Source organism: Crocuta crocuta, unplaced genomic scaffold, assembly GCF_008692635.1.
Source record: "Crocuta crocuta isolate KB4526 unplaced genomic scaffold, BGI_CrCroc_1.0 scaffold944, whole genome shotgun sequence".
Lineage (NCBI taxonomy): Eukaryota > Metazoa > Chordata > Mammalia > Carnivora > Hyaenidae > Crocuta > Crocuta crocuta.
The window spans coordinates 173,351-183,382 of NW_027528243.1; the positions used below are offsets into that span (position 1 = coordinate 173,351).

Sequence of the window (10,032 nt, forward strand, 5' to 3'; positions counted from 1 at the left end):
TACTTTGGGTTTTGTTCTTGGTTTTCAAAATGCTCGCTTTGTTTGTTTTCACCCTGCTCCAAATGCGTACTTGTTGTCGCTGGTCCTAATGCATCCTAACCCGAGTGCCCCTGCGCAAGCACGCAAGCGAGCAGGTGGCGTTTGGGGGCACCATCTGAAATCTGTTCCCCACGCAGGCCCGAAGATGAGAGCGGCAGAGACTACCGGGACCGGGACAGGGACCGCGACCGGGACCGCGACCGCGACCGNAGGAAGGAAGATGAGATGAAAAAAGAGAAAGAAGCGGTTCGGGACAAAGGAAAGAAGGCCGAAAGCACCGAATCCGTAGGCAGCTCCGAAAAGACTGAAAAGAAAGAGGAAGTGGTTAAGAGAGATCGCATAAGAAACAAGGTGCTGCTTTTTGTTCTGTTTCTTCCCATGAGGACCTTTGCTCTCCCCTTGCCCCCGCGTAAAGGCAAAGGCCAGCTCGCCGTTCGGGAGCTTTGTTTCAGTCTCGGTTGGGTCCTTTGATTACCTTCTTGTAGACAAAACGTACACAACAGTAGAACAGAGACGGACACGACACACCAGTCCCCCAGCCCCAGCACTTACCNCCAATCATTCTCACCAGTAATTTCTTTATAGGCTCTAAACAAGGTCCGCAGATTGTATTGTATCCTTCGGTCTCTTTTAATCTAAACAATCCCCCCCCCTTGTTTTCCTGCCATTTATTTGCTGCAAAGACCAGTTTGCCCTGTGGAACTGTCAGCTCTAAGTTGGATGGGCTAACTCTCTCCCCGTGGTGTCATTTAACATGTTTGTCTGTCTTCTATGTTTCCTTGAAACCTGGTAGTTATATCTAGGGCAGGGGTCGGCAGATTTTTTCCCTGTACAGGGCCAGATGGTAAATATTGTAGGCCTTGTGGGCCATATGGTATCTATGACACCCACTAAGCTCTGTAGGAAAGCAGTAGATAATATGAAGAGTGAGTACGGCTGTGTGCCAGACTCTTTTCATAAAAACCGGCGGCCCCTCACCCACAGGCCTGAGTACATTCAGGCTCAATTTTTGGCAAGAACACTTCATAGGCAGAGGGGCGCCTGAGTGGCTCGGCCGGTAGAGCACGCGACTCTTGAGCTCGGGGTTGTGAGTTTGAGCCCCGTGTTGGGTATAGAGATTACTTAAAAGTAAAATCATAAAAGAAAAAAAAAGAGTACCTCATAGATGGTGTTGTGTACTTCCCACTGTGTGATCCCAGGAAACCTGTGAGACCTGGGTGTCCCGTTAGTGTCATGTTATGAACCATCAGTGGCCGTCGTGTTGCGGTTGTGGAATAGGATGTCCTTGTTCTTAGAATACACAGGCTGAAATATTTAAGGATGAAGGGTCATGGCGTGTTCAACGTACTCTCAAATGCCAGATAATGTATGTACGTGTGTACTCGAGGCAGAAAAAGCACAGGACAAAATGTTAATAATTGCGGATCCAGGAGAAGGGTATTGGTGTTCATTATACAGGTTTTGCAACATGTCTATAGATTTAAAATTTCTCAAGGTGAAAAAATTGAAAACAACCGATCAGTAGGTTCAGGTATTGTAAGCCTGATCCATGTATTCTAAGCATTTGTAGCCTGAAATTCAGTTTTTCCAGGAAAGGCAAAATACACACTTGATCCTTTCCCTTTATGCACCGGCATTCAGAGTAATGAGTCAGGGACCCCAGCAACCTCTAGGTCATCCGCAAGTTTCATCTTGTCACGAGAACTTATGGGTTTAAAAATATTTGGCGGATTCTAACTTGTCATTGTCAGTTATCATCCACGTGGATGATACTATGCCGGAGTCTTACCTGTTTAACATTTTAACTTATAAAAATATTGGAACATTTTGCTGGAATTGTTCAGTTGAAAATAATGCTTTAAGGCTAGCTTTTAGACACCAGGGAGAAAGGGTAAGGAAGGCGCATGTAACTTTTTGTTGAGTTCTAAAAAGGGCCGATATTAGGGCGCCTGGGTGGTTCAGTCAGTTGAGCATCTGACTTTGGGTCAGGTCACGATCTCACGGTAAGTGGGATTGAGCCCCGCATCAGGCTCTGTGCTGACAGCCAGCTCAGAGCCTGGAGCCTGCTTCAGATTCTGTGTCTCCCTCTCTGTCTGACCCTTCCCTGCTCATGCTGTCTCTCTCTCAGAAATAAATAAAACATTAAAGAAAAAACAATAATAAAACAAAAAGGGCCGATACATCCAAGTTTTCTTTAAGTTTTTTATTTATTTGAGAGAGAGAGAGAGGGAGAGAATCCCAAGCAGGCTCTGCGCTGACAGCCCGCCTACTCTGGGTCTAGAATTGACAAACCGCCAGATCAGGACCTGAGCCGAAATCAAGTCCGATGCTTCACCGACGGAGCCCCCCAGGCGTCCCGAGAGTTTGCACGCTTTAATTTTTGTTTTACTCCTAAAACTTTCCTATGCAGTAGTGAATGTTAAAGCCTGTTTACAGATGGGGAGGAGAGACAGGGAATGGCTGAGGTTTCTAAGGAAAGAAAATTCAAGCTAATTCAGTTCACCNTCTTTGGAGGTACGGGAAAGGAAGCGGGCGGTTCGAAGCAAGTTAACCGTCCACACTGTCACGTACCGTGCCCTCACATCTGGTCCTGTGTGAGTTGTTTCGGGTATAAGCCAATACCCGAGCGGTGACTCTGAAAATCCCCTGTGAATACTGAGCAGCAATGTTGTGACATTAACATTTAATTTTGCTTTAGGATCGCCCAGCAATGCAGCTTTACCAGCCGGGGGCCCGAAGCCGCAATCGACTCTGTCCGCCTGACGACAGCACCAAGTGTGGAGACTCGGGAATAGAAAAGAAGCAGGAAAGTGGTATTAGCCATAGGAAAGAAGGAGGCGAGGAGTGAGAAGTCCAAATGGCCTTAGGTGTCCTGACTGTCTAGGCAGCCAAAGAGCATGCATTAAGCAATCCAGAAGTGCCTTCAGGGCAAAGGAATAGAGACAGAGGAAGGGGATCGCTGTGCTGGTGGGGTACACTGCAGAGGAGTAATGTTGTTGTTGTTCTTGTTTGTTTTTTTATCTTTGTGTCCGAGCAGGAACCTGATCGCAGGTTCGGGTTGGAAATACAATTTCATTTTTTGTATGCAGTTCCTACAAAGTCCTTTTCAAAGTGTCAGAGATGAGGGAGAGGACACGCATGGCGGGTTGCAGGCGGGAAGTGTCAAGTGAGGGCCTCACTAGGGATGACAGAGCCGGGCTAATAGGGCAGCCGGTTCTGTACTCAGAGGGCTCTGTCACACCCCGGGTTGGACTGTCTCCATTTGAGTGGAACAGAGTCACTGTGAAGTCTGGGTCGGATCTAATCACACTCACTGTTGGTGATAACTGTTGGCTTTGTGTAGCGTAGACGCCACAAACGTGTAATTGTAGTACGAGGCCAGTGAAGGGTATGACACCGTTTCGCCTGTGCAAAAATGTAACGATGTCGTGTCTATATCCTACGTCCTGAAGTTTTAGGATTAGCTTTAGTTTTTTATTTGCTTCTGTGAGCTTAGCGCAAAGAATATTTTTAAACTTCTCCGTTTTGCCTTTAGCAATTTTGATATTAATGAGTCAAACTTAACCCGTGTTTGGTTCTTGACAATCCAGTCTTTGTTTTATCTTAGGTCCGATGATCTGAGTGCATATCCTGTCCGGGAAGGAAACTGCACCGATTTCTGTTCCTGTCCAATAGCTACCTTTAGTCCTAGCTTGTTTGGCATTGATGTCAATAAATATCCACATCACTCAACTATGAAGCTCAGTGTCTTTTATTAACTTTACTAGTACATAGCTATTAATTTTGAGAAATGAGGCTTTTGATCCTGAATTAGCATCCTAGGAATTTTGAAAGGGGAGGAGCAACACTCATTTCTGCCTTCACTCGCATTCTGCCTTTGTCTTGGCCGCCAAGGTCAAGTCGTGGTTCGCTACCGTCGCTCCTCAAGAACCAAAATGTCTGGACGGCATCCTGGAGCCGCTGCTTAATTTTCATCCCACCAGCTTCTCCTAAGGCGGCGGCGGTCTGCCATTACTGAACTCACTGGTTTAGGTTTTCCTCAGCTTTGAGAAACCAGTTTCCCAAGAAGCAGGTAAAGAGGAGGAGCCATCGAAGGTGGCCGAAAGAGAATGGTCCTCAGCTGGGAGAAAGCACCCAAATACAGGCAGGGAGAAGGGCAGAGAGAGCAGCTGCCAGCGGTCCGTGCCACGTAGCGGTGATGGAAGATAGGAAAGGCGCTCGTGGTGCTTGGCGGCATGGAGGTCACCGGTGCACTGAAGAGGCAGAAACTGTGTTACAGTGAGGGGTGGGTGGCACATAGGGAATGGAGATGGGGGCCGTTGGATAAATGGACCTTGGAGCTCAGGGAAGAGATCTGGGCCGGAGACACCGATTTGAAATTTAGGCGATCACTGAAGCCATGGGTCTAGATTTAGTCACTTCGGGAGAGATGGTGAAGAAAGAACAAGCAGACCTAGGGCCCAGCCTTGAAGAACCCTAAGGTGACAGGCAAGCAAAAGTATCTACATGGGGCACCTGGGTGGCTCACGCGGTTGAGCGTCTAACTTCAGCTCAGGTCAAGATCTCGCTGTTCATGAGTTCGAGCCCCATGTTGGGCTCTGTGCTGTCAGCGCAGAGCCTGCTTAGGAGTCTCTGTGCCCCTCGCCTCTCTCTGCCCCTCCCCACTCGCTCTCTCACCCAAATAAAAAATAAACATTAAAAATATCTACAAAGAGGGGCACCTGAGTGGCTCAGTCGGTTGAGTGTCCGACTTCGACTCAGGTCATGTTCTCATGGTTCGTGGGTTCGAGCCCCACATCGGGCTCTGTGCTGACAGCCAGCTCAGAGCCTGGAGCCTGCTTCAGATTCTGTGTCTCCTTCTCTTTCTGACCCTCCCCTGCTCACGCTGTATCTCTCAGAAATAAATAAAAACATAAAAAAAAATTTTTTTAAATATATACAAAGACAGAAAAGGAGTAGCCAGAGGGGAGGTGAAAAACCAGAAGACTCTGGTATTACCTAACCCAAGAGAAAAGAGTGAAGGAGAGGGAAGTGGCCATTAGTGTTGGATGCTGCTGGAGGGTCAAGTGTGATGCCTGAAAAAAAGGCCGTGGGATTCAGTGACACAAATCATTGGTGACCTGGAATTAAAGGGAATGAGAGCCAGATGGCTGAGAATGGAAACCACATAGAGAGGAGTTTGGCAGTTTTAAGTAGGCTCTATGCCCAGCATAGAACCCACCACAGGGCTTGTACTCACAACCCTGAGATCAAGAGTCGGACGCTTAACCTCCTGAGCTACCCAGGCACCCCCATGAAGGATTCTTTTATTTTAAAATTTTTTAATGTTTATTTTCGAGAGAGAGAGAGAGACAGAATCCGAAACAGGCTCTAGGCTCTTGAGCTCTGAGCTGTCAGCACAGAGCCCGTTGCGGGGCTCAAACCCATAAACTGCGAGATCATGACCTGAGCCGAAGTCAGATGCTTAACTGACTGAGCCACCCAGGCGCCCCTGAAGGATTATTTTAAATATGAGAACTACTAAAAAGCATGTTTAGAAGCCAAAACGAAAGCCCCGAGAAAGGATGAAGACCAGGGGAAGTGATCGTCAATCGTGCAGGTTTCCTGAGAAAGCAGGTGAAAACGGGGCGGCAGAGGGTCGAGCTGGCCTTAGGAGGAGCGGTACACCGCGACCATCAGTCCAAAGTCGGCATCGCTTGCCTCCTTACCCAGCCTGGGGCCGGCGGCCAGGCCTCTGGAGGCCATTTTCACCTCAGCACCTCCCCCTTCACTTGCCTAGCCAGTCCGACTTGGTAAACCACACTTTCCTACGCCCCTTAAATGTCTTCACTTATGTCGTCATTTTTGCAAACATTTACGAATCACTGACTGTGTGCCAGGCCCTGGGGGCTAAGGACTCAAGTCCTTGTCCTCGAGAAACCATGGCCCAGTGGTAGGAAGAAACAGCTAGAAAGAACCAGAGCACAACGCACCGCGTGAGGAGGGCTAAGATGGCGTGGCCGGGTGTGGGAGGGTCCTGCCCCCAAGCTGCCGAGTGCTGCTGGAGAGAACCCCTAAGCCAGACCAACTGGTGAGGCGACGGGAGGGCCCTCCCTCCTGCTAATAAGCTACTTTTCAAATCCATCTTGATGTCCTTTCCCACAGCGCGCGTTGCTTCCTCTGGTCGGGCCCCGTCGCTCTCTTGGGTCAGGAAGAAGGCGGTGAGGACCACTTCCTCGTAACTCATGAGTTAATGCTCCTCCTGAAAACAAACTGCTGTAAACAGGAGAACAACAAACATCCATTCCATTTTTGCCTACTTCAGGCTAAGGTTTGACCTGTTCGGAAATAACGACAGGATGGAGACGGCTCAGATATCTAAAGGTTCATGGAACACCTCGTATAGGCTGCCACCAAGATTACGGTAGTGAACAAGGTCCCTGCCCTCGATATTGATAGCCATGGGGACTGTGCTGCTCCGCTGGAGAGAAGTGATACTAAGGGAGGTGAGCAGGAAAAATTCAAGGGGTGAGGGCAGTGGGAATAGGTATTTCCAGGGCGGTGACGAGCGGGTCCTCAAAATCGGGAACCACACTCCCTCTCGCCAGCAGGCCTACCAAGGTAGTCATGAGGTAGTCCTTGAACTCTGACTGTAAATGGAGACTTAGCTCTCCATGGTATTCACAATGCTGTCTTTAAGTCCATAAAAGAAAGGTTAATGGTTTTGTAGCCTTCTGTCGGTGTATAGAAACTCTGCTATGTTTTATGTTTTTATGGGGCCTTCCCAGAAGGTTCTTTACAGTCTCTGGGGCTGTCTGCTACACCACAGAAGTCTATGATGACCACTTATGTCCTTATTAAGGAAGGCAAGGTAGCAAAGATAGGTTCGCATTTGGTGAATTCTTGGGAAGTATATACTGACAGCTACATACATAGGATTAACCATCCTGAGAAATCTCACATAGCTCATTCATTCACCAAATATTTTATTTTTAATAAAATATTTTATTTTATTTTTAATGTTTTATTTATTTCTGAGAGAGAGAGAGAGAGAGAGACAGCGTGAGCAGGGGAGGGTCAGAGAGAGAGGGAGATACAGAATCTGAAGCAGACTCCAGGCTCTGACCTAGCTGTCAGCACAGAGCCTGATGCGGGGCTCGAACCCACGAACCGTGAGATCATGACCTGAGCCGAAGTCGGACCCTTAACCGACTGAGCCACCCAGGCGCCCCTCATTCACCAAATACTTAACGAAGCTTCTGTGGAGACGTGGGTAAACACATCATAGTCCCTTACTAGTGTAATACAGGGTGTAGTATCTATGTTTCCAGACTTTGAGGTTCTCTTCCGTATCTCTAGCCCTGCCCACCCCCCTCATCTCAGATCCAGCCGCCTACTAGACCTCTGTGCCCAGACGCCCCACAAGTGTCTCTGGTCCCGAACCGAACTCAGTTTCCTCCTGCCCTGCTGTTTGTAGAGGGTGTCAACCGCCCATCCCCCCAGCACTGAGGGTCATACTTGACTCCGTCCTCACTCCCTATAGCCAATCACTGGATGGTGTGTCCGATCCATCTCCCTCCTCTCTATCCGTTCGCTGCCCTCAGCTCAGGTTGCTATCATTTATTCATTCGTTCACTATTTCTTAAGCACACACCATGTACCATGGAGCTGACATTCAAGTGGAGAAAGTAAATAAAACAAGCAGATAAGTACTGCCGGAAAGTGACAGGTGCAGGGGCGCCTAGCTGGCTGGGTCAGCAGAGCGTGTGACTCTTGATCTCGGGGTTGTAAGTTGGAGCCCCACATTGAGTGCAGAGATTACTTAAAAAGTAAGTGACAGGTGCGGGCATCTGGGTGGCTGGTCAGTTAAGCATCTGACTCTTGATTTTGGCTTAGGTCATGATCTCACAGTTTGTGAGTGTGAACTTGAGCCCTACATGGGGCTCCGCACTGTCAAGGCAGAGCCCAGTTTGGGGTTCTCTCTCCTCCCTATCTCTCTGCTTCTCTCTCTTCTCTGCCCCTCCCCCACTCACTCACACAGTCTCTCAAAAAAACTTTAAAAAATTACAACAGAGTTTCTTAAAAAAAAAAAGTCACAGATGCCTGNAAGGTAATATGATGTTCACGGTTGGGGCTTGAAAGGCCTAAATGAGAAGGTGACTCTGAGTAAAGACCTGAGACATGAGGTGGAAGCCTCCAAAGGAAAAAGTATGTGAAGGGGCACCTGGGTGGCTCAGTTGGTTGAGCGTCTGACTTCGGCTCAGATCATGATCTCACAGTTCCTGAGTTCGAGCCCCGCATCGGGCTCTGTGCTGACAGCCAGCTCAAGAGCCTGGAGCCTGTTTCCAATTCTGTGTCTCCCTCTCTCTCTCACCCTCCCCTGCTCATGCTCTCTCTCAGAAATAAATTAAAAAGCATTAAAAAAAAAATTTTTTTTAAAGTACGTGAAAAGGCCCTGGGGCAGGAATGTGCCTGGCCTGCTCAGGAATGGCAAAGAGGCCATAATGGCTGGACTAGAGTGAGTAAGGTGGAAAGCAGCCAAAAGGGACGGAGTGAAGTCAGAGAGCTAACAGGGCCAAGATCCTAGAGGTCATAGTTAGGACTTGGGCTTTTCTTCCAAATGATCCGGGAACCGGCGCAAAGTTTTGAGCAGAGGTGGGATATAATCAGACTTAGTATTTCACAATAAAAGGATCGCTCTGGCTGTGGTGTTGAAAACAGACCAAAACAGGGGAAAGCAGGGCAAAGAGACATTAAGCTATTGCAGGAATCTAGTAGAGAAAGGATGGCTGCCTGGACCAGATGGCGGCCACGGAAGTAGCCAGAAGCGATCACATTCTGAAAATATTTTGTAGGCAGAGCCCACAGAATTTGCTGACTGACCAGATGTGGGGTGTGAAAGTCAAAGATTATTTAAGCCACCGGAAGGATGAGGAAAGGATTGAGATGGGGAAAACTGCAAGAAAAAGTGTGTGTGTGTGTGTGTGTGTGTGTGTGTCTGTGTGTGTGTCTGTCTGTCTGGTGGTACAGGAGGCTATCAGTTTAGGACATGGGAAGCCATGGGATTGAGATCACCACAGGAGTAAGTCTAGATTGAAGAGAAGAGACTCAGGACAGAGGTCTGGAGCACTTGAGCATTTAGATGCGAGATAAAGAACCAGAAAAAGAGGTTCTGAATGAGCAGTTAGAAAGATAGGAAGAAAATCAAGCAAGTGTACTGTCCTGGAAGCCACGTGAACAAAGTAGTTCAAGGAGAAGTCAACTCAGACGTTGATAGGTCAAATCAGACCCTATCAGAGAGATTAATTTAGGATTTAGCAACAGAGAAGTCACCAGTGATCTGCAGTTTCGGTTTGAGTGCTAGGTGAAAATCTGACTGGAGGGGCGCCTGGGGGGCTCAGTCGGTTAAGCGTCCAACTCTTGGTTTCGGCTCAGGTAAGGATATCACGGCTTCGTGGGTTCGAGCCCCACATTGGGCTCTGCGGGCAGGAGCAGCGCAGAGCCTGCTTGAGATTCCCTCTCTCTCTCCCTCGCTCTCTGCCCCTCGCCCACTCATGCTGTCTCTGTCAAAATAAATAAACTAACTTAAAAAAACAAAACCAGATCTCTCTGGCTGCCGCACTGAGAAGACAATGGAGGGGGCGCCTGGGTGGCTCAGTCGGTTAAGCATCCGACCGGCTCAGGTCATGACCTCATGGTTTGTGGGTTCGAGCCCTGTGTCGGGCTCTGTGCTGACAACTAGCTCAGAGCCTGGAGACTGCTTCGGATTCTGTATCTCCCTCTCTCTCTGACNGTTGTTGTTTTTAAGAAAGAGAGAGAGAGAGGATCTGAAGCGGGCTCTGCACTGACAGCAGAGGGCCCTGTGTGGGGCTCAGACTCACAAACCATGAAATCATGGCCTGAGCCAAATTTGGATGCTTAACTGACTGAGTCACCCAGGCGCCCCTATAGTTTTCTTTTTTTTTTTTTCTAGTGTTTATTTTTGAGAGAGAGAGAGAGAGAGAACAAAAACCA

At 48.4% G+C, this 10,032-nt stretch overlaps 1 protein-coding gene and 1 long non-coding RNA gene across 4 annotated transcripts in view; one reads left to right on the forward strand and one right to left on the reverse strand.

Annotated features, from left to right (window-relative positions):
• UPF3B (UPF3B regulator of nonsense mediated mRNA decay) overlaps positions 1–3,771 on the forward strand; it is a 14,892-nt gene extending 11,121 nt beyond the window's left edge. The window contains exons 10-11 of the mRNA XM_077753058.1: positions 177–390; positions 2,738–3,771. Of these exons, the coding sequence (XP_077609184.1) occupies positions 177–390; positions 2,738–2,887 (364 nt within the window). The 3' untranslated portion in view covers positions 2,888–3,771. The remainder of the gene's footprint in view (positions 1–176; positions 391–2,737) is intronic.
• A 3-nt stretch (positions 3,772–3,774) lies between these two features.
• Positions 3,775–10,032, reverse strand: part of LOC144222551 (uncharacterized) — a 9,167-nt gene continuing 2,909 nt past the window's right edge. For all 3 annotated transcript variants that reach the window (XR_013332427.1, XR_013332426.1, XR_013332425.1), the window contains one exon: positions 3,775–6,280. This is a non-coding gene — a long non-coding RNA (uncharacterized LOC144222551). The remainder of the gene's footprint in view (positions 6,281–10,032) is intronic.